General features: G+C 36.8%; 2 protein-coding genes across 12 annotated transcripts in view; both read left to right on the top strand.

The window, feature by feature from the left end:
- The window catches only part of LOC137251748 (uncharacterized protein DDB_G0282951-like), a 146,922-nt gene extending 141,431 nt beyond the window's left edge, over positions 1–5,491 (top strand). Inside the window, exon 3 of the mRNA XM_067786554.1 lies at positions 5,094–5,491. Coding sequence (XP_067642655.1) covers positions 5,094–5,125 — 32 coding nt within the window. The 3' untranslated portion in view covers positions 5,126–5,491. The remainder of the gene's footprint in view (positions 1–5,093) is intronic.
- A 12,739-nt stretch (positions 5,492–18,230) lies between these two features.
- The window catches only part of tfc (triforce), a 207,739-nt gene continuing 200,447 nt past the window's right edge, over positions 18,231–25,522 (top strand). For 2 of the 11 annotated variants that reach the window (XM_067790182.1, XM_067790181.1), the window contains exons 1-2: positions 18,296–18,826; positions 20,143–20,522. In XM_067790182.1, coding sequence (XP_067646283.1) covers positions 18,816–18,826; positions 20,143–20,522 — 391 coding nt within the window. In that variant the 5' untranslated portion in view covers positions 18,296–18,815. Of the gene's footprint in view, positions 18,250–18,295; positions 19,412–19,883; positions 19,903–20,107; positions 20,523–25,522 lie in introns of those variants that run through there. The other 9 variants (XM_067790192.1, XM_067790188.1, XM_067790191.1 and 6 more) reach the window with 9 other exon arrangements.

The following is a 25,522-nucleotide window of genomic DNA, read 5'->3' as shown; positions in this document are numbered from 1 at the left end:
GAGAAAGCGTAATTTGAAGACAAGATTTGTAGATTGTAAATTAGAAAGCGTCAAGTGTAAATGCGAAAGCGTTATATGAAATTGAGAATAATAACTTGTATATGAGAAAAAATCAAATGAAAATGCGAAAGCGTCATTTGTAATTGAGAGTACGTAGTCAATTATAAATAGGAAAATATCACTTAAAAATGTGAAAGCGTCATATGTCAATTATAAATAAGATAGTATCACTTAAAAATGCGAAAGCGTCATATGGAAATGAGAATAGTCAATTGTAAATGCGAAAGCGTTATAGAGAAACTAGAAAAGTAAGTAAATTTTGAATGAGAAAGCATTAAATGAAAATGCGAAACATTTATTTATTTTTAAGGATAAAAATTGTCAATTGAAAATGCGAAATCCGTTTTATTTAGTAATTTTAATATTGAATATAATGTAATAAATAGTATATCGGGTAGTGACAATAACTACATATTGATATGGGTTCAATGTACTGCCCATGAAAGAGATGCCCACATGGTAATAGGCGAACAACGGACTTCCTTTGCATTTTATTTACGCACACAGCACAATTGTCTTTAAACTCCATTTTGGTAGCGCTGGAAAAGTCGAGTTATAAGTTTTTATTTGGTATGTAACCGATAAACTTATAAATAAATTCAAATATGTATTTATAACTTACTTGGTGCAACTTTTCAATCGTAAAGTGGTTTATGTAAAATTGTAATGTAATTTTATAGGTTTTTGGTTATTAAATTAGGAGCTGCACACCAAATTAATTGATTTAGTTTCGCAATTATGCCCGAAATTGTATCCAATTAGCCTATGAGCGCGACTTCAACTGCGAAAATTGCTTTATTATTAATATTCTTGCTTTTATTTTTCATTAAAGTGAAGGTCATGAAGTAAACATTTTTATAAGCGGGGTCGCCGCAATGGTTTTTGCCATGAAAACCTTCTCAGTGAAAATTCGTATGCCTTCCAGATGCCGTTCGGTGTCGGCATAAAAAATGGTACCACCCGCCAATTTGTAGGAAAACTTAAAACGGAGAATGACGCAAATTGAAAGAGAAGCTCGGTCTTAATATCCACGGAGGTAAATCGTGCCAAGTATTTTTTTATATATATGACGAGATCCGTAATTGGGTAGGCTTAATTGCGACTCTTTGTAAGTATAACTGCCTGTTGTATCTGCAAGTCACGGTGATTTATTTTGTCACTGGATTTGGTGTAGTGTTTCAGTCTTTTTGACAAACACAACTAGACGAATCATTTCAAACGATGCGATCTATTCCAGTCTTTTACGTATCAAAACACTTGTTGAACGAGTTCGAAAATTGATGTTTTATATAGGATAGGAGGAACTGATCTACTCACGCAAGATATTGCACGATATATTTATCTAATCGAAACCTCGCTTTAAACTTTTTGGTAAGGTAAAAACGGTATACTTAAATAAAAATCACGGTAAAATGCTTTAGAATTTTAACCAACTATATCTTGTATTTTCGTGCTAATTACAGTAAAGGTTCTCCTAAAAGCAACATTACAAACTGCGAATTGTTATTTAATTTTATTTTTGTTTTTTCATACAAACTTTATGCAATGTGAGCGGCAGTCCAACCTTCTCAAATTTAGCACAAACATTTCTGAAGTTTATAGGAAACTTCGACATTTACACACTTTTTGTAAAAATATGAAACCAGATTTCACTTCATCTGAAAAACTCTTAGGCCCGGTTTTTCAGTAGTTGGTTAAGCTAAGCTTAAACTAAGCTTGCTTAAACTCAAGTAAAATTTAAACTCCAGTTAAACTACTGAGCAGTTTTTCAGTCACAGTTCAAGGCAGCCGTTGGGGTATGCTTTTTTGTGCGGCAACATTGGTTTTTTTATTATCTAGATAATTTGTAGATACGGCAACAACTGGATTTTGTTTACCCAACAAACATGGAAAAAAATGTATTGAGCGAAATATACCTATATCTAGTTGCGGAAGTGATATCCATCATTATTTAATAATTCTTAAACCAGATAGTTTTCGAGTTCAACTATTCAACTTTGAGAAATTTTGCAAAATTAAAAGTTTTCGAGCTGATCTCCAACGTCATTAATATTTTCCAATCATGATCCCAATTTCGAGATATTTTGGGAAATGTACAGTTCTCAAATGAATATTCGACACATTTCTCTAGTTGATATCCTACATTGCATAACGAGTTGAGGTAGAGTTGAAAAAGATCTCCAAGGTGGTTTATTAATCCAAAATTAGTGGTGGATTAATCCAAAATAAATTATATAGGTGGCCGCCGTGGTACTCCGCCTACCACACCGAAGATCCTTGGTTCAAGCCCCGGGCAAAGCAACATCAAAATTTAAGAAACAAGGTTTTTCAATTAGTAGACAATTTTTCTAAGCTGGGTCGCACCTCGGCAGTATTTGGCAAGTACTCCGAGTGAATTTCTGCCTCAGTGAAAACTCATCTGCCTTGCATAAGCCGTTCGGAGTCGGCATACAACAAGTAGGTCCCGTCCCGCCAACTTGTAGCAAAAATTAAAAGTAGCACGACGCAAATTGAATGAGAAGCTCGGACTAAAATCTCTTCGGAGGTTATTGTGTCACATTTATTTATTTTTTAAATTATATATATTTCATTTGATTTTCGTGAAAATACTGTAGTATGGAATCTTACATTTGAGTCCAGTTGGAAAAGCACAAGTGATTAATTAAATTTTTTCAACTTAAGTAAATAATACCATTTTTTGCTTTATAAAAAATTCCCTCTTTTCCTGAGTACGCTATGATTCTCGAGTTGAGCCACTGTTTCAAAACAACTCTTGAGATTTTAGACGTATGCCTTGTTATCAACATGAGCTCTGATGGTACTCAAGCCTAAATGCTTGTTGGGTATATTCGACGCCATTTTGAACGAACGCAAATAACTTATCGCTTAAACTAAGCTTAAGTTTCAGTTAAAGTAGACTGAAAACCTTCAGACTAAGTTTAAGCGCAGTTTAACTGACAAACTGAGTTGAACTTTTACTGAAAAACTGGGCCTTTGTACAACTAAACACAAACGAAATTGTTCAGTTTTATTGACAATCATAAAATCACATTGTCTTAAGTGTTAAATAAACATAAACATAGAGATGTGAATACTTAAGCAAATATTGGACTAAGAGTAAACGTTTGCAAAGTAATTATTTATTTTTATACTCAGTTGAGCAGAGCTCACAGAGTATATTAACTTTGATTGGATAACGGTTGGTTGTACAGGTATAAAGAAATCGAGATAGACATAGACTTCCATATATCAAAATCATCAGTATCGAAAAAAAATTTGATTGAGCCATGTCCGTCCGTCCGTCCGTTAACACGATAACTTGAGTAAATTTTGAGGTATCCTGATGAAATTTGGTACGTAGGTTCCTGGGCACTTATCTTAGATCGCTATTTGAAATGAACGATATCGGACTATAACCACGCCCCCTTTTTCGATATCGAAAATTTCGAAAAATCGAAAAAGTGCGATAATTCATTACCAAAGAGGGATAAAACGATGAAACTTGGTAGGTGAGTTAAACTTATGACGCAGAATATAAAATTAGTAAAATTTTGGACAATGGGCGTGGCACCGCCCACTTTTAAGAGAAGGTAATTTAGAAGTTTTGCAAGCTGTAATTTGGCAGTCGTTGAAGATAACATAATGAAATTCGGCAAGAACATTTCCTATTACTATATTTATGCTTAATAAAAATTAGCCAAATCGGAGAACGACCTCGCCCACTATAAAAAAAATTTTTTTAAAGTCAAATTAAAAAAAAAGTTAATATCTTTACAGTATATAAGTAAATTATGTCAACATTCAACTCCAGTAATGATATGGTGCAACAAAATACAAAAATAAAAGAAATTTTCAAAGTGGGCGTGGCTCCGCCCTTTTTCATTTAATTTGTCTAGGATACTTTTAATGCCATAAGTCGAACAAAAATTTACCAATCCTTGTGAAATTTGGTAGGGTCTTAGATTCTAGGACGATAACTGTTTCCTGTGATAAAGGGTGAAATCGATTGAAGCCACGCCCAGTTTTTATACACAGTCAACCGTCTGTCCTCCGCTCGGCCGTTAACACGAAAACTTGAGAAAAAATCGATATATCTTTACTAAACTCAGTTCACGTAATTATCTGAACTCATTTTGTATTGGTATAAAAATGGCCGAAATCCGACTATGACCACGCCCACTTTTTCGATATCGAAAATTTCGAAAAATGAAAAAAAATGCCATAATTCTAAAATACGAAAAAAGGGATGAAACATGGTAAATGGATTGGTTTATTGACGCAAAATATAACTTTAGAAAAAAACTTTTTAAAAAGGGTGTATTTAGTAGAACAAAATGAAAAAGTTCTTCAGGGCGAAATCAAAAGCCCTTGGAATCTTGGCAGGAATACTGTTCGTGGTATTACATATATAAATAAATTAGCGGTACCCGACAGATGATGGTCTGGGTCACCCTGGTCCACATTTTGGTCGATATCTAGAAAACGTTTTCACATATACAACTACAGCCACTCCCTTTTAAAACCCTCATTAACACCTTTAATTTGATACCCATATTGTACAAACGCGATATCTCGAAAAGGCGTCCACCTATAGAACTAAGGCCCACGCCCTTTTAAAATACTCATTAACACCTTTCATCTGATACCCATATCGTACAAACAAATTCTAGAGTCACCCCTGGTCCACCTTTATGGCTATTCCTTAATGGCGTTCACCTATAGAACTTTTCCCCACTCCCTCTTAAAATACTCTTTAATACCTTCCATTTGATACACATGTCATACAAACACATTCCAGAGTTACCCTAGGTTCATTTTCCTACATTGTGATTTTCCCTTATTTTGTCTCCATAGCTCTCAACTGAGTATGTAATGTTCGGTTACGAAATAATTGTGTTCTTCTAAAATTTAAAAACTATTTGCGGAAATCAGAGCTGGGCAATAGGGATTACATATATAATCCCGATTTTTTTTTTAAAAACTAAAATACAAACGCATTCTTTTAATCTTAGCATTACTTGTTATTCTTTCAGGTTTGTTACAAAACCTGCGAAGACACGGATAGCGATGTTTTTCTAGTGAAATTAGGCAACAAGCAACAGCATCGTCGCAAGCGGAATACCATCGAAATCGAATTGAAGACACCGAAAGAACCGATTGTGTTGCCCAAACAGAAAATGACCACCGAAACACAGATCACTGATAAAGAGCTAGACGAAGCGCTTGCTGCACTCTGCGGTGGCAAGGGCAAGAAGGGAAAGAAAGGAAAGAAGAAGAAGAAATAAAAGAAATAAAACTAAAATTGAAATTAATTTAAAAAAATTATTTGCGTTAAAATCAAAAATGTATTTAAATTGAATTTTATTTTTATATTCTGTTTAAAGCAATAATAATCGTATAAAATATAAAAAAAAAAAATAAATAAAAAGAGTTCCATTCCAAATTCCTCATATACAGGAAAGAAAGGATGTTATTATTTATTATATTTATTTTTTTTTGCTGTCCTTATTCAAGCTGGAAATTCAGTATAAGGATTTCCGAATTCTTTTTTCTTTTTATAAACTTTTTTCTTTTTATGAAATTTCTTTGCAGTTTTTTTTTTCATTTTACTTTATTTATTGGTTCTGAGCTAAGATAGGTAATCGTTTCCAAAAACATAACCGGTTTTGAAAAAGTAACTAAATGAAATAAATGCTAGGCACGATAACCTCCGAAGCGATTTTAGGCCGAGCTTCTCTTCCAATCTGCGTTGCGCTAAAAATTAAAAGTTTTTCCTACAAACTGGCGGAACGAGACCTACACATTTTACGGCGACTCCGAACAGCCTATGCAAGGCAGATGAAATTTCACTGAGAAACTTTTCATTGCAGAAATCGGAGTGTTTGCTAAATCACTGCCGAAAAGCGACCGCGCTTAAAAGAACCTTTTTCTAATTGAAGAAACCTTTTTAATTTTCGATGTTGCTTTGCCCGGGGCGTGAACCTAGGATCTTCGGTGTGGTAGGCGGAGCACGCTACCACAGCACCACGGCGGCCGCAGTAAATAAAATTGGTTTACACTGAAATGGCAATCAAAGGCCGGGACAAAAAATTCCGAGTCGCTCCAGCAAATAAAACCGGCTGCGGTGGAAACCGAAATACTGCACTTAAAACTGTCATGGGATGTCTTCTTATGACCCTTGAGCACTATCTACTTACATAATGAGGCAAAAGAGCTCAATGTTAACGAGCATAACGAAATGCTGAACTGACAGCTTTTGCTGAGTTGTCAAAAACCTGGAAACCCTAGCAAAAAACTGCTTGATCTAGCCCCGCCTCCAAGAGGGTTAAGAGAACATCTCCATAAGCACTATGATGAGATCGGGATCCTGCCTAGTCAGCCGTTCCTTTAATACAGACAAACGTATGGAGGTCCTAAATAAAATCCACACAGAATTGGTAAACGCCTTTTCTAGGACGAGCCGGGTGAACGCAAAAGATACTACCAAGGGAGATATGGATCACTCTGGCCCAACTTCGTTCTGAATACTGTAACAAGTTAAACTCCTACTTGTCCAGAATCAACCCGGAAATACATACGTAATGTATATCCTGCATGCGATGTGTCTCCACATGACACCAACAATCTTTTCAATTGTAATGTGAAACCTCTGCCTCTTAACACCAAATTTCCTATGGTCCACCCCTGTTGAAACTGCTAGTTTATTTGAACCCCTATTAGAGAACTTTGATGACAATTTGTGAATGGCCCATTGAATGTGGCGAAGCACTGTTAGCACAACAACAACAAAATACAAAGGGCTCTCTAAAACTTTTCCATTTCGTTCTCCATTCAATTTTTTTGTTTGTTATTTAGTTATTTAATTTGATTTAATTATATTTAATATGATTTAATTGAATTTTATTTAGTCAACTTAATTTAATTTTGTTTTATTTTATGTAATTTACATATACGGCGGGTAGCGTGCTACGGGCAAAGCAACATCAAAATTTTAGAAACAAGTTTTTCAATTAGAAGAAATTTTTTCTAAGCGGGGCCACCCCTCGGTAGTGTTTGGCACGCACTCCCAGTGTATTTCTGCAATGAAAAGCTTCTCCTTGTACATCCATCTGCCTTGTGGAGGCCGTTCAGAGTCGGTATAAAATAAGTAGGTCCCCTCCCACCAATTTGTAAGAAAAATTAAACGAGCACGACGCAAATTGGAAGAGAAGCTCGGGCCAAAATCTCTTCGGAGCTTATCGCGCCTTACATTTATTTAATTTCAATTTGACTCAATTCGATTTAATTTAATTTACCTTTATTTTATTTTATTTTGTTTTATTTTAATTTAGTTTATTTAATTTTGTTTTATTTTATGTTATTTTCTTAAATTAATTTAAATTAAATTATTAATTAAATTAAATTAAATTAAATTTAATTTAATAATTTGGGGAATATTTAAACAACGTGACATGAGGACGGACAAGGCGACAGCTGTTTCGATTATACCTTGTAAATCTCTCGGGAGTGGGATTTGAAAAAGGAGAAGAGGATTCGAAGAGATTTCAAGGTATAATCGAAACAGCTGTCGCCTTGTCCGTCCTCATGTCACGTTGTTTAAAATTTTTCCAAATTATTACATTATTTAAAAAAAAATGTATTTGAAATGTTTTCATACATTTAAAAAATCAATAAGGGCAATCCCAGCTTAATTCATACAAATATAATTTAATTTAATTTATTTATTTTATTTTGTATATTTTATTTTATGTTATTTTATTTAATTAAATTTCATTTTATTTTATTTAGTTAAATTTTTTTGATTAAATTAGATTTAATTTTACTTATTTTATTTTATTTTGTTTCATTTCATTTTATGTTATTTTATTTAATTAAATTTAATTCCACTTTATTTTTTTATTTTATATTGTTTTCTTTTATTTTTTATTTTATTTTATTGTTTTGAATATTTTAATTTTATTTTATAGTTTTTTATGCTTAAAGCTATCGTAATTTTATAAAAAATCTTAATTTTATAACAAAAAACCCTTTGCAATTTTGAATGCTGCGATTGGCATGAGGAACTATGTTATGTTTGAGAGCAACTTATTGTAGTTGGCACGCCTGGCACGCGCCTGAATTTACTGTTTTTGCATTGTTGCAGTTAACGATGGTAATTGTAACAGAAACAGTAACAACAATATTTGCCAATTATCACAACAAAACACAGCCATACATACATTCAAAAGCAACAATTGCGTGCATCATAAAGTCCGTTTAAAAGCGTTAAGCCATAAAAATGGAAAATCGCTAGTTCGCAAGATTACCTTATTCGACTTAACATAGCAACTTCTAGCCAACTGATTGCTGGCGACTCGTTTACAATCATTGCTGCTGCATCGATACTGATGATGACTGATGTTGGTGTTGCTTTCTCCTTGTTGTTTATTCTGTTGTTACTGCCACTATTGAAGTTGCTGTTGTTGCGATGTTTAGCTTTATGGCATTGCGACACTTCTGTGTGGTTTTACGAAGCGCTTCATACAGTGGGGTATATTTGAAGAAATTTGTTTGAAAATGAAAATAAATAAAAGACAAGTCTATATCGTAAATACTTAGTTCTTAATTTAGCCCTGCGTAAGCATTTGAAAGTTTTCTAATATAGATTTTGAGATCCTGAACTCGAATCTGTAATTGCACTGCTTTACCTACAACTGTGCACCCACACTGAAAGAAAAAGACTGGTAAAATCAAATGAAATACGGGTCAATTCAACCGAAATTTCTGTCAATTTTTACTCATCGCAACAAGATGTTGAATCAACTGCGCACACATCGTTGATTCGTAATTGACCGTTTTAGTAGTCAAATGAACAAAAAAAAGTAGGTGCGACTGCTTTGTACGAAAGTACCTATGTTGCCATATACATACATACGTAAATATGTGAATACATAAATACGCATGCTTGCTACATATACATACATATGTACGCACTTACTAACCGAACTTCAATTGCTGGCACACATTAAACGCTACACACTTTATTATTTTGTTTTATAAAACGCACTTTCACCAAATTTTATATTTTATAATTTATTTAATTTATAGTTTTGAACTTCGCTTTGCAAATAGAAATGAAAATAGTAGTCACAAAACTGATTCTCAATTCTTTCAGTTGCAGCTCAGGTCATTCTCAATTTCTTCTCTCGCATTTAGTTGCCACACTTGGTTGTTTCGAACAAAACTTGTAGTATAAATGTTTGACATAACATTTTAAATAGAGAACTTGTAAGTTATAGAAAAGTAAAGAATCAAATCGCAGGAAGGTAATTCACCACTGGAGTAACTTTACATGTAATTCTGCAGGTTTAATTTTCGTAGCACTTTAAGGTGAAACGATTCCAAAACAACTCAAACTTTAATGTTGTCGGAAACATCAACATTACAAAGGATGTTTTCTATTATCTTATTAGATTCGTTCGCGTGAGTAAAAATTCAAAAAATCTTGAACAAAATGTTACTAACTTTGGAAAAATCCTGTTCGTTCAAACAAAACTTTTGCAACAAGAGGGCGCAATTTTGCATTTCGCTTGGAGGAGAAGTTGCAAAATTGTACCCTATAAATAGGGCCCTTGGTATCGCATAATTTTTGGCACATTAAATTCAAAAAAGGGGTTTTCCTTTTGTATTGATAACTGAAAAACTGTTTTTGTTGTTTTCCCATTTTGGTGTTTTTTCGATTTGGTGGTTTTCTTATTTTGGTGTTTTTTTTTAACAAGCGGCACCATCGTCATAAGTACAAAGTTGAGAGCGCTGCGAGCGTAAAATTCTCTTTGAAATTTGCTCATGTATTGACTGTTGATCGCTGTTGAAATGACCAGTGAGATCAGTTGTGTTAACAAAAAAATCAGTTAGATTGATTAGGAATCTGTCAATTTTACAGAATTTTGTTAACTTAAGAGCAACAATTTCTGTTCCGTTGAAATGACTAAACTAATTTGTTCGCTTGACAAAGAACTCGGCCGAATTAACCGTAATTCGATCAATTTCACCGAATCTCCATTAAGTCAAGAACAACAGAACAGATATGTTGATTTTACTAGCATCATTTGTTTCAGTGCAGATGATATTATATTTGTTTTTCTAAATGACGTCCGAATTTGAATGAAGATGATATAATGTAAACTAAACGACTATTTGAAAACCGGGATTTAGACACATTTCTAAAACAGGTACCAACTCAAGAAGAGATCAATCGAGGTCGCCCAAAATCATGATTCATGACCCAAAATTATGTTTTTTGTGTTCGTATTCATTCAAAATCCAATATTTTGGATAGCTTTGGACATCATTTAACAAAAAAAAAACGATATTATCCAGGTGCATAGTTGTGGGCAAAGCAGTGGCGGTCACTTTATAATTTCATTCTACAGATACTCATCTCATAGTAGAGCAGAGAGACAAGCAACCATACCCAAATTTGTATTAGGCTAGTAGGAAGTTCCACTCGTCGAATTAAAATCGGCGTAAAGCGAATTCGCCATAATATGGCAAAAAAGCTACGAAAATGATTAATTCTCTATTAGCAGGAGCGAATAAACTTTTGTTCATTAGTAACAGAAAGAAGAAGACGAATACAAAAATAAGAAAACACAGACTAGTGCTTGGTTTCCAGTTGGTCATAATAACCGACATTAAAACTGCCTCAATCTGATCCTCTGGCCATTTTGGCCTTTCATATCACATTACTGACTAAAAGTCGATAAAAAAGTGTGTGGTCACAACTCACGCTAAAATTTTGTATTCAAATTTGCCAAAGCGTTAGGCACCTGCTGTTTTCACTTATTGCCCAATTAAATTGTTACTCTCTAGTCAAAACTGGCGGCAAACGCACTTGACGTTGTATGAAGACCCGTTTTCATTGATCCTAGTTTGTGGTGAAATTTGACCTAGTGAAAACCAAGCATAAGGTGAGTATAAGTACAAAGCCTTGTTGTTCTAGAAGAGGCGAGATGCCCAATTGGACGAGCACTTTCTCGTGGCACTATTACAATGCACATTATCAAGCCTCTTCGGTGTATATTCCTCAAGACATTTAGTTTACATTGTTGGGTATGTTGAGAACAAGTGTACACTAAAGCCTGCAATGTGTGGCAGGACACGCCCTTGCAGTAAGGTCTAGAGTGTGATATTTGCCAAGGTATTTAGTATGCTACATGTGGCGGGAGCCTCCTCTAATGAGATGCCAATGTTAAAAGGGCATGTAATGTGTAAAGGCGGGGGTTGCACCTACTACAGTGGGTATAAGGATTCTCATGCCTACAAGGTGGACGCCTGTGAAAACGAAGGTAAAAACTGACATGCCAAAAATAAAGTTGTAGGAGAAGACAAATATATACAAATGTAGTAGAATGTTATTGCAAATCGCACGAAAACCTGCAAACATTTTGCAATGTTGCCAACGGTGCTCATGCTGCAACAGCAGCGTCGTTTTGTGTGAATAAATTATTTGAAAAAAAAACCGGATTGGATTTTATGTGAATGAAGATCGTTCCTCAGCTAAATTTATTACTCGGCGCTCTTCTGCTCTGCTCGCATCCATCCCAGGGAAGGGAGGGGGAATGGGGGGATTCCCCCAGGCCCGAGGTTTCTGAGGGGGCCCGCGATTTAGAGGTACTAAGACATTTTTTTTTAATTCAGGAGGGTCTTTAGTTGTTCCATGCGCAAATTTTAAGCCGAATTTCAAAAGCAACGAATTTTGATAATGATCTTTTGCCTGGGCCTTCGAACAGTGAGGAGACAATAAAAATATTAAACAAAAATTTATGTTTAGATGAATCCGAAATCGTAAAGTTTTGGTGGTGACACTGATGAAGGTCCATCTTCAAGAAGTCTTCCAACAATACCACCAACTCTGTATCAAAGTCCAGATTATTTAAACGATTTCGATATCGGTACCGTGAACAATGAGTTTTTGCGACCTGAAGAAGTCAACGAAATAATTCGTCGAGGTCATCAAAAGTGTCCTGTTATTTATCCACGTAATTATCATGACGAGGCATTTCCTACTTCGTTGTTGAACAGAATCTTGCCAAATGGAGAGAAACTGGAGCGTGACTGGTTAGTGTGGAGTGCCAGTAGCAATGCTTTTTATTGCCTACCATGCCGTCTGTTAAGCACCAATACTTTAAATCGACCTAAAATTCGTTGTCCTGGCGGATATTCGAAATTCCAGGTATGGAAGAAGCTATACGATAAACTGCCATCACACGAAAATACTCAATTTCACATTGAATGTTATATTCAATGGCGATCTTTACAAAATCTAATTCAAAAGGAGGCTACAATTGATACACTTATCAGTGAACAGCTAATCACTGAAACTGAAACGTGGATGGAAATTTTACATAGAATTTTGGACACTATTTTATTTTTGGGTGAAAGAGGCGTAGCTTTCAAAGGCGAAAGTATATATATTGGTGAACGAAACAATGGAAATTTTTTGGGTATCTAAGATCTCATAAGTCATTATGATCCGATACTTAGAGATCATTTGAAGAAAGTTAGGATTTCACAACGACAGCACAAACGTTTATAAGTTCACTATCTTTCCCCAGACATTCAGAACGAGTTTATAGAAATTTGTGCAAAACACGGGAGGGAACTATATTAGATCAACGCAAGAAAGCCAGGTTTTGCGCTACCTCCATTTCAATTCGAAAACAACAAATTTTACAATTCAAGAACGGTTTTTGGCTTCGTGAATTCTAACCAAAAAACTGGTAAGAAAATCGCTGATCTAATTTGCCATACTCTAGGTAAACATAAAATCCCATTAAAACATTGTTGTGCACAAGGGTACGATAACAGCGCCAATATGAAAGGAGCTTACAACGGAGCACTACGTCACATTCTCGACAAAAACTCGAATGCTGATTACTCGCCTTGTGCAATCCACAGTCTCAATTTATGTGGTGTTGATGCTGCAGAATGTTGTACGGCTGCAATTACTTTCTTCGGAGTTGCACAAAAATATTTTACTATTTGCAGCAGCAGTCCACAACGATGGAACGTCCTTAAAAATCATGTACCGAGATCTCTTCATAATCTTTGAGACAAAAGCAAAATTAGACTAGGCAAGCATACGGAGATGTTACCGGCATTCTCAAGTACATCAACAAGTTCGAATGTATCTTAAATAAATAAATAAATTTAAGGCGCGATAACCTCCGAATAGATCTAATCCATTTTGCGTCGTGCTCCTTTTGATTTTCCCTACAAATTGACCGGACGGGACCTACATGTTTTATGCCGACTCCGAACGGCATCTGCAAGGCAGATGAGTTTTCACTGAGAGCTTTTCATGGCAGAAATACAATCGGAGCGATTGCCAAACACTGCCGAGGGGCGACCCCGCTTAGAAAAAATTGCTTCTAATTGAAAAACCTTATTTCCAAAATTTGTATGTTGCTTTGCCCGGGGAGCGAACCCAGGGCATACGGTGTGGCAGGAGGAGCACGCTACCATCACACCATGGTGGCCGCCTCAATTTTGTTCAAAATACTGACTTCCATTAATGAAAGAAACGTGGTCCTTCAAGCTAGAGATGCCACCATAGATGTTGAGGTCCGACATCTAGATGCCTTATTAGATGTTTTAAAGTTGCCCAGGAACCAATGAGAAACAAATTTAAACGAATGCAAAACAGTTGCTATTCAATTGAACATCTCGCCAAAGTTTCCGGACATTCGAAATAGAAAGCCCAAAGACGTTCTGAAGATAATTTAAATGAGATGATTACGGATGATTCAGAGTCTGATTTTAAAAACAATACATTCTTGGTGATCGTTAATTCTGTAATCACTGGCATTACTGAACCATTTGCAGCTATGAGAAATTTGAGCGAGAGGTTTTTCTTTTTGTGGCAATTTGAAGACATGGATGAAACTACGGTTCGGGCGAGCGCAGCAAAATTTGTCGAAAAATACAAGTGAGACATTTCTCAACGCTTAGAATGCAAATAATTCACTTGAAACATATTTACGAAGCAAATTTTGATAAAGGTCTGTCACCATTGGAATTGCTGAATGCCATCTCTTTTCAAAATCTGTATACAATTTTCCCCAACATTTGTATTGCTTTACGTATCATTTGCACTATACCTGTCACTGTAGCTAGTGCAGAACGTTCCTTCAGCGTCCTTTCAAGAATCAAAAATTTTCATAGATCGTGTTCATCTCAAGAGCGAGTTTCAGGAATTGCCACGCTTTGTGTTGAATCCGTTTTGGCAAGACAGTTAAATTTTGATATTATTTAGTGGATTTTTTATAGGGGGCCCGTAAATCGTTTAGTCCCGGGCCCGAATTTTCTCTCTACGGCCCTGCTCGCATCATATTGTTGTTGCTATTCAAAGTTGACTTTGGCGTTGGCGTTTGTGTTGTCATTCGCGCTCGCTCACTAATAAGTGTTAATAAATGGCATTTAATGTAATCCTCAAATGCAACTACAAAATCAACATTTAACAAAAATGCGGTGGTGGTCAGTTTTGCATGTTTGCCAAACACACACAAACACACATATGCACGCGTCACAGTTGGCTGGTCCAATTTACTTTGTTTGCTATTCAGATGCGCGTTTGATGCCCACGTCCAACTTCAGACGGCTTCAGCAACACACCAATCTTGGTGCAAATTGTACAAGTATTTAAATTTAATGTTTGCAGATTTTTGGTTTGATGAGAATATATAAATCAAAGTCACATAAAAAATCGAGAAGATATTAGCAACTTGATTAGCAAGTGAAGATACAAATTTACTATAGATTCAAGATTATTATTTTAATAGTTAGGCAGATATGGAATGTTAATTGCTGTATAATTGCTCGGATTATGCCTAACTAAAGAAAAAAAAAAATAAATACTTGGCGCGATTTACCTCCGACGAGATTTAGGCCGAGCTTCTCCTCCAATTTACGTCGTGTTCCCTTTAAATTTTCCTACAAATTGGCGTATTTTACGCCGACTCCGAATGGCATCTGCAAGGCAGATGAGTTTTTAATGAGTAGCTGTTCTTGGCTGAAATAAACTCGGTGTGTTTGCCAAAACACTTCCGCGGGGCGACCCCTACTAGAAAAACTATTTTTTTTTTAATTGAAAAAGCTTGTTTCTAAATTTTTGCTGTTACTTTGTCCGGGACTTGAATCCAAGACCCTCGGTGTGTTAGACGGAGCACGGTACCACCACACCACAGCAGCCGCCCAAATTATACCCAACTATTATTGCATATTACAAAGCAGCCAAAAGATAGCCACATGCAAGATGATTGATGCGTTACTCACCTTCAAGTGTCATAATTCTTTGAGGCCATATTTTAACGCTGTTCAAATTTTTTTGCATGCGAAGAATTTGAGATTCGAAAACTTTCCATGGGTGGTAGTATTGTAAATATTTTACGAAATATTTCTTAATAATATCTGGTGGAGCAGCAGGTCTGACAGAACTTACGTTTAAATACATAGTATTGAGTCATTTTAAAATGTTGCTATCGGTTAGACTCTTCTCTCGCCAGGTCAATCGGGGGCTCAAAAGCGTACAGGAAAGCGATACACGGCCCTGAATAGTTTGGTACGACTTTAAAATAAATACCAGGACGCAAAAGCAATTGTCAAGCGGATATTTTGGGCAGAATAGATGCTATCGAATCAGACGCGACGGGCTATAGGAACACTTATGCCCTCGAGGATGTACTACGCTCTCTTGCAGATGGGATTCAAATATGATCAGCAAAACTGGGCATTGACTATCTTCTCAATACAAACTGAATTTTCGGGTCGGAAGTGCATGGTAGGTACTCAGTCAATTGATTGGGCTCAACCCAGCCGGCTATTGGGCTCAGGATAAACCCAAAGTAAGGTATGCCTTTCCTCACAGGCGTATAAAATGAAAATCTCGTAACTGGGTTGAGCGCTGGTCTTGGGATGCTCACGTAAAACATCAATGAAAAAACTAGTTAAAAATAGTCGGATGGGATCTCTTTTCTGATATCGACCTTGGCAAACGTTTAAAGGACTACGATTTGAGGGAATATACTTACCTGAATGTCGGGGCACTTACAGAAGAAGGCACAGATGCCCCCGTGAAGTCAGAGGTTGACATCGGCGTCATACAGGAAGTACAACGGACGGGGCTATGAAGAACGACCATGTGGCCTTGTTACGTCAACCGCAGCGGCTTTGACGGGAAGCACAGTATCCGGTTCCAGCATAAATATATACCCCAAGCTACATCAAAATATAGTCTCGCAACTCTACCTTTTAGGAGAAAATGCACAAGTTTTCGTTTCTGGGGGAAAGTTTGCGTCGAAGCGGACATCTAGCCGAGAAGAAAGAACACTTACTTTCCCATTATATACCGCTGCTGCGGACGCCCCATGTTTGCAAGGAGCCTGCGAAAACAACTGGTGTAATGAGGAATGTCGACCTGTGGAAAATCCGTTCATTGCGCCGGAAAACTCCAGCTAGAAACTGAGCTGTTCAAACATTGCGGCCAAGAGTTGTTTAAAGCAACACTCATGTGAAAAAAGCACGGAAGAACGCATGTCTAATCGACATGAAATCAATTCCACAAACCGCATCGATTACAGCAAAATGAGATTGACTGTTACTGAGTAAGAACTTCTGTCCAAAGTATAGTTGATCCAATTGGAACTTGTCAGTGCGGCGCAGGGTAGGCTACGTGTTTTATGCCGACTCCGAACCGCACCTTCAAGGCAGATCACTGAGAAGATTTTCATGGTGCAAATATACTCGGATTATTTGTCAAACCACTGTCGAGCGGCGAAACCGCTTAGAAAAACTTGTTTCGAATTGCTACCACCAACAACGTCCGCCGGCACGGATCTAAGTATTTAGAAAATTCTTAAGGATTGCGATAGATAGCGCCCGGTGCAAAGAATTTAGAAATTTTTACCAAATGAAAGAAATTTCAACTCGGTATTCTCATAAACCTTTCTCGGTAGTTCTTCGGCAGCTCAATTCTCAGCTACACCACTGTGACCTCGGGCCTATACATACCACGTCTGTAACGCTGCAGGCTCGTTTAGATGTTGTTCACAATATATTGCACCTTCGAGTATAACTAATCAAAAAGACCTGAAAAATGATAGATCCAGTACGCTCAAACACCTTGAGGTGCCCGTCATTTCATCTACTTCTTCTGTAAGGAACCTAGGGTGGCGTTAGCCTCTTGAAAGTATGTTTGATGCAAGTTGTCTCCTTATTTAAACACTGATGCTTTCGGCATTATGGGCAGTACACCACCACTAACGCGAGACCTACAGTGATACTTCATGGGAAGTGACTAGAGAGGACACGTTGTACATTGACAAAAACCGATACTCCTCAATAGTACGCTTGTCCGGCATAAAGCAATGAACACGCTTAGCACAGTTAAGAGTTTGTTATCTGTAGAATGGAATTCTCTTGTTGTATTAGAGGAGTTAATGGAACAACTTGTAAATGATGTTGAAGCTGATGCTGAATATACATCCAGAGGGCATTGTGGGTAGAGTGGCATCGGTCGGACGTGAGATAAGCTTAATACTATGGGCTGAATTCTGTCTAACTGTCAAGAGCGAGAAACTAGTTTGTTTTAAATTGGGTAAAAGGCCTTATACTGTTTTCACACAGACGGCTTATTGAATAATAAAGGCAGTTTTCTACATTACGACGCTTATTGAGCTCAATCTTCCCTACAAAATTCGAATCTATAATTATTTCATTAGTAGCTAATCGAAAGCCTAATGAAGTCAAAAGCACAATGCAACTCTGTTGGCAGCGTTCCGCTTCCGTTTCTGCTTCTTAGTTTTTGGTGTGTTCAGTGCTTAAAAATGTCATTTTTCAAAGTAAATGTCATTGACTGCATGGCGGAACGATACAAGGTGGCCGAATCGAACAGCTGATTGTAACCTTTTTTATTTGATTTGATACATCAACTACCAGCGCAGTACGATTTTGACATTTGTCCATCGAATTTACAATTACATGGAATTTGTTTATGTTTGTAGGTATGTCACCATGCTGCCACCTTGTATCGTTCCGCCATGATTGTCTGTCATATAGCATTGTCATTTTATTCGCTTCACATTTTCTCCTTCATACTAATCGAGCAGTTACTTCTGTGTGAAAGCAAAAAATTTACGATTTCATTAGAAGGTGAAATGAGATCATTAAGTATCTGTGTGAAAACTGTATTATAGAGTTCAGGAAGAAATAACCTCTCATACAACAACAAAAATTATAATGAAATGCAAGCGCTATAATTTAATCTTAAGACGACTTTTAAGTAAAGAGATCCCAACAGCAGAGATCGATTGAGCAGGAGACTCAAACTCTCTTAACCGCTTCGATTTATAAACAAAGAGCAATCGCACAATTCAGAGAATCATTGACAGTTAGTGACTTTCCGTTGTGTAGCCAAAAGTTAGTTTGTTGATAACCAAGCAAGCAATCAGAGAGACCGTTGGTTGCTCGTTAAACTCAGCACTTGTATAGCGGAAAGAATTACGAATTGACTTGAAAAAAAAAATAAAAATATGACGCGAAGCAAATGAGTAAAGTGTTGGCAGCACGCAAGTCTTTGAGCGAATGATAAAGATCGGGGCAGTAAAAATGCGAGTAGGCTAAAATAAAATTTAAAAAAAGTTGTTGATTGAAAAATTAGTTTGGAGGGAGCAAACTACATACAAAGTGAGTTAGCTTAAAAATTAAGAGCGCATATAATGCAAAGAGGGTGAGTGTATTGAGAGTGACCATCAGAGCCAATGAGCACTTGTGTAGGTAATTTAGTAACGGTCAGTTTTGGGAGTTTCATATCTGTTGAACAAAAGCGAGTGCATTTTTGTTACAGCATCACAAATACAACAATAAATCAACAGCTTGATTGTTAAAAATTAAAACTTGCTGGTAATATTATTGGAACAAAAACAAAGCGCGAATCATTGACTTATTGTGCATTGTTTGTTTGCAAAAAAAAAAAAAACAAAAACAAAAAATAACAATAACAAATGCACGAAAACAATGAAGAGATGATGCTGATGGCTTTAAGAGTGCACTAATTAATTAATTTGTTGTATTGCTGAACAAATTTATATAGGCGATGGCTGGAGGTTAAGTTAAATTGATGTTTGATGTTGCAGCAATTATCAAATGTCAACGTCACTATTAGCATATGCATACAAATATTGTCACTGCTACTGAAGTAGCCTTTTGAGTTAAGAAAGAGTTTGAATGTGTGAAATACTTTTCTTTTTCGGTTGAGTGCCAAGCCGATTCAACTAACAACGCGTCAGCGCTATGATCCGTCACACCAACAAAAGTGAGTGTAAAGTGAATGTGTTATAGGTACATGAACTGAAAATGGACACAAATAATAAAATTTAAAAAGCAAAATAACCAAGTGTAATAACACACCTGTAAAGTGTAAAGTGTTAAAGATCAAAGTTTGCAAGTAAACCCAGTGCGCCCATTGCGCATGCGCGACCGTCAACGAAACTTGTTTATGTATTTGTTGCATAATCAAAAAGTTTAGTTTTCCGTATATTTGTTTATTATTGATTTAAAATTTCGTTACAGTTAAAAGTTAGACTCCTAGCTGCAGGTAGTGTCACAAAACATACACACACACCCACACAAATAATAACAAGTATACGCCGTGGTAGCTATGAAAGCAATTCGTTGTGTAGCATAAACTTGGTATGTGCATTTGAAAGTTTGAGTTACCGTTGCATTACTGAAGCGACATTTGATTGCTTGTAAAACGCTCCTGTGTCGCTGTGATCGTCAGCTGCGCACTAAAAGTCTGAAAAGGTAATTTTGCCCGCGCACCTTTATTATCGGCTCAAGTTAATCGCACTGTGCACATGCGCCGGTCAAACTAACGAATGCAAAATTAAGGAATTTAGACATCAAATCGTTGGAAAAAAAATTTATTAAACGATGTTAACGAAATAGTGAAATAAATCAATTCAATATATGTATTAAGTCAAATTAGTTATACAATTTTTTATAATAGAATTCTTCGGTGCAATATCTCAATATCATCCACAGCAATAATTTTGTACAAACATTTATCATAATGACACACGTTTCATTTATATTTGTACTTTTATTATTGGGCATTGTCAACTCAGGCAATAGCAATCACAATTATATGAAGAAGAACAGCAACACCAATAACAACAGACATATCAAAATGAATAGCCCACTTAGTAGCGCCATTCATGGTAGCGGCATTAATAGTACGCGCATAGTCAATAGTCCAGTATCTAGTAAAGTACATGTATATGCTAATAAAAAACAAGAAGAAGAATCAGTACAGTCAAAACAACAAGAATCAATGCAATCAAATCAACAAGAACAACAACAGCAGATAAAGCAACAGCCGCAGCAGCAGCAGCAGCAAGAGTTGCAGCAACGAGCGAAAAGAGGTAAGTTTGCATGAAAGATAGAGAATAATTGAATACCGATTTTTAAGATCTAACCACGGTTGCCACTTTGGTCCATTTGGACCAAAAATGGTCCTTGCCAATCCTATTTGGTGCGCCTCATTTCTTCAATTTTGGTCCGTTTTGGGCTGTAATCAAGATTTTGGTACTTTTATTTATTTTTTTCACTGGGGTGAAAATGTTCAACACTGCACACAAAATTTTCCACACCTTCATTAACCCTCTTATAATTATACTCAGTTGAGCAGAGCTCACAAAGTATATTAACTTTGATTGGATAACGGTTGGTTGTACAGGTATAAAGGAATCGAGATAGATATAGACTTCCATATATCAAAATCATCAGGATAAAAAAAAAATTTTTGATTGAGCCATGTCCGTCCGTCCGTCCGTCTGTCCGTTAACACGATAACTTGAGTAAATTTTGAGGTTTCTTGATGAAATTTGGTATGTAGGTTCCTGAGCACTCATTTCAGATCGCTATTTAAAATGAACAATATCGGACTATAACCACGCCCACTTTTTCGATATCGAAAATTTCGAAAAACAGAAAAAGTGCGATAATTCATTACCAAAGACGAATAAAGCGATGAAATTTGGTAGGTGAGTTGAACTTATGACGCAGAAAAGAAAATTAGTAAAATTTTGGACAATGGGCGCGGCACCGCCCACTTTTAAAAGAAGGTAATTTAAAAGTTTGCAAGCTGTAATTTGGCAGTCGTTGAAGATATCATGATGAAATTGGCAGGAACGTTACTCCTATTACTATATGTATGCTTAATAAAAATTAGCAAAATCGGAGAACGACCACGCCCACTTTTAAAAAATTTTTTTTTTTAAAGTCAAATTTTAACAAAAAATGTTATATCTTTACAGTATATAAGTAAATTATGTCAACATTCAACTCCAGTAATGATATGGTGCAATAAAATGGAAAAATAAAAGAAAATTTCAAAATGGGAGTGGTTCCGCCCTTTTCATTTAATTTGTCTAGGATACTTTTAATGCCATAACTTGGACAAAAATTTACCAATCCTTGTAAAATTTGATAGGGGCTTAGATTCTGGGAGGATAACTTATTTCTGTGAAATCGGTTGAAGCCACGCCTAGTTTTTATACATAGTCGACCGCCTGCCCTTCCACTCAGCCGTTAACACGAAAACTTGAGCAAAAATCGATATATCTTTATTAAACTCAGTTCACGTACTTATCTGAACTCACTTTGTATTGGTATAAAAAATGGCCGAAATCGGATTATGACCACGCCCACTGTTTCGATATCGAAAATTCCGAAAAACGAAAAAAATGCCATAATTCTATACCAAATACGAAAAAAGGGATGAAACATGGTATTTGGATTAGTTTATTGACGCAAAATATAACTTAAAAAAAAAAACTTTGTAAAATGGGTGTGATACTTACCATATTAAGTAGAATGATATGAAAAAGTTCTGCAGGGCGAAATAAAAAACCCTTGAAATTTTGGCAGGAATAATGTTCGTAGTATTACATATATAAATAAATTAGCGGTATGCAACAGATGATGTTCTGGGTCACCCTAGTCCACATTTTGGTCGACATCTGGAAAACGCCTTCACATATACAACTACAACTACTCCCTTTTAAAAGCCTCATTAATACCTTTAATTTGATACCCGTATCGGACAAACACATTCTAGAGTCACCCCTGGTCCACCTTTATGGCTATATCTCGAGAAGGCTCGACGTAGACCTAATATAAACGCTTTATGCCAAATTATTCCAGTTGGAGAGCAGAACCCAGAAGTTTTAATAATAACATTGTTAATTAATTCCTCGTACGTAGACAAATTTCCAATACTAAACAGTTGACACTTTTAAGACTTCTGTTGTTGTTGTTGGTGTAGCAATGCTTCGCCCCACCTAATAGCCACGGCCGATTACAAATTGTCATCAATATCCTCTAACGCGAGTCCAAGGAAACTTGCCGTTTCAACTGGAGTGGACCGTAAGGAAAGGGGTGTTAGAGGCGTTGGATCCACATTACAATTAAAGAGATGGTTGGTGTCATGTTGGGACACATTGCAAGCGGGGCATACATTTTGTATGTCGGGGTTGATTCTGGATAGGTAAGAGTTTAGCCTGTTACAGAACGAAGTTGAGCAAGAGTGACACGCGTTTCCCTGGGGAGTATGCGTTCCTCTTCCGCGAGTTTTGGATACTTTTCTTTAAGTACTGGATTCTCCGGGCAATTCCCGGCATAAAGGTCCGACGCCTGTTTACGGAGTTCACCAAGGACATGCTTGTGTTTTTTCGCTTCATACGGCTGGGTTCTCAGGTGCCGTATTTCCTCAAAATGCTTACGGAGATGACTCCTTAAGCCCCTAGGCGGTGCTGGTTCATTAATCAGGCCTGTACTTTCTTCCAGTGGGTAATTTTTAGGCTTGGCGACCATATGGGTGACGCGTAGCACGTAATCGGCTGGCTAATTGCTTTGTATGTAGTCATGAGAGTTTCTTTATCTTTTCTCCAGGTACTTCCAGCGAGGGATTTGAGGATTTTGTTACGGCTCTGAATTCTCGGAACAACTGCGGCTGCGTGCTCACCAAAATGTAGATCCTGATCAAACGTCACACCCAAGATTTTGGGGTGTAAGACAGTCGGTAGCGTAGTGCCATCGACGTGGATGTTCAAAATGGTCGACATTTGGGACTTCCATGTTGTAAATAAGGTGGCGGAAGATTTAGTCGGTGATAATGCCAGGTTTCGCGTGGTGAAAAAACTGGAGAGATCACGGAGGTAGCCGTTTATTTTATTGCTTAGCGCATCGATCTTTGGGCATGCGCCTGTGGCCATTATTGTGCAGTTATCGGCGTAGGAAACGATTGTGACTCCTTCCGGTGGTGGAGGTAGCTTAGATATGTAGAAATTAAACAGAAGTGGGGATAGGACATCACCCTGTGGCACCCCTTGTTTAATTCTCCTTGGTTTTGATGTTTCGTTTCTAAATTGCACCGATGCCTGCCGACCACCCAGATTATTTGCGGTCCACCTTTTAAGACATGGGGGAAGGGTAGACCCTTCCAGGTCTTGCAGTAACGAGCCATGGTTGACCGTGTCAAAAGCTGTTGTTAGGTCTAGCGCTACGAGTACTGTTCTATGGTGGGGGTATTGATTTAAACCGCAATTGATCTGGGTGCTAATGGCATTTAGTGCGGTGGTAGTGCTATGGAGTTTTCTGAAGCCATGCTGATGAGAGGTTAGCTTCAAGCGTATTTGCCACTGGCGATAGGAGAAATATCGGACGATACGACTCACCTATGTTAGCTGGTTTCCCAAGCTTTAGTAGTGGGACCACCTTGGCCATTTTCCATTTCTCGGGTATGACAAAGGTGGAAAGAGACAGGTTGAAGACATGCGATAAATATTTGAAACCCTTTTTCCTTAGGCTTTTAAGCATCGGCATGGCTATGCCGTCTGGGCCCACTGCTTTGGATGGTTTAGCGCGACCAATGGCGTCCTCAACCTCTTTAGCGGTGATGGCGTTTGGTGACGCGCTGAATTTGTGTTTATGTGCGTGTCTATTGGCTCTCCGTCTATCTTTATCGACCGTAGGATGCATTATATATTGTTTTAAGACTTCTCAACGGTTAATCTAGGGACTGCGGCTAAATTCACTAAATGTGAGTTTTGAAAGGTGAATTTTTCTCTAACACAAATTATGTGGAAAAAAGTGTACATTTCAAAACTCTCACTTGCTGATTCTAGGCCATAGATGGGAAAATTAAAGAGTGAGGGTGCATTGGTACGGAAGAGTAAAGAATAAATTTAAAAAAATGGAACATCCAGCTGTTGGGAACAACTTTTTTTTTTAACGTTTAGGACTAATTTTGCAGACATTTATTTTAAAAACAAGATATTTATGTTTTTATGTTTAATGGTGTGTTCAACTTTACTTAAGATATTTTAAGGAAGGCAAATACAACACAATTGCCTAATGGTTAGGCGATTGTGATTTCAGCAGTTTGACCATGTTTCAATACGCGGTGAAACTTGTTGGAATAAAAAAAAAATTATGAAATTGCCTGACGATGATGACGTGGTGGTTTTGGAAATGGTACCATCGCAATATGCCATTAAATGTTTCCTTCTTTCCAGTTTTTCCCAATAAACGAAAATAATAATTGAATAACAATCTCAGTAATTGAATAGCAATTATTTTTCACCGGTGTTAAGCTCTTAATTCTTAAAAATATCTTAAATAAGATTTTTATGTAAATAAAACAGAACTAGTTTGGCTTGCGACACGGGTTTTCTTCTTAGGGTTTTAGTTCAAACATATATTTATATAAGGCTTTTTGTTAAAATGAAAGTGTGTGTGGCATTGTACTTTACCATAACATAAAATTAAAGATTGTACAACGAATTCGACACATTTGTGAATTGCCGAATTCTTTGTAAGCGAATTAAAAAACACAAAAATTTGGTCCATTTCTTTGAGATTTGGTCCTTTTTTTTTTTGATAAATTTTTGGCCCCAAATAAAAACATGGTGTGGCAACTGTGCATCTAACCAAACGAAAAACTCAACCGAATTGTGACGACCATAGCGGAACGATACAAGGTGGCAGCATGGTGACATACCTACAAACATAAATATAAATTCAATGTACTTTGTTTTTGTAAATTCGATGGACAAATGTCAAAATCGCACTGCGCCGGAAGTTGATGTATCAAATCAAATAAAAAAAAGTTGATAATCAACTGACCCATGCTGCCACCTTGTATCGTTCCGCCATGGTGACGACTTTCCTTCTAAATCGAACATTCTGCGAATGGCCAATCAAAGGACGTGTTCGTTTCGCTGCCCGTATTTTGGAATACGTATGATGCTCTTAATTCTCTCTTCAAATCATACTCTCAGAGTTGATGGCAAAAACATAGTTTCTTGTGTGATTTTCGGACAACCTCGGGAGGCAGAACTATTGCACTAAATAAGAAACA

The sequence above is a fragment of the Eurosta solidaginis genome, chromosome 5 (assembly GCF_040869045.1).
Source record: "Eurosta solidaginis isolate ZX-2024a chromosome 5, ASM4086904v1, whole genome shotgun sequence".
Taxonomy (NCBI): Eukaryota; Metazoa; Arthropoda; class Insecta; order Diptera; family Tephritidae; genus Eurosta; species Eurosta solidaginis.
The sequence above is the reverse complement of the archived record's forward strand: the minus strand, read 5'-3'. Positions and strand labels throughout refer to the sequence as shown.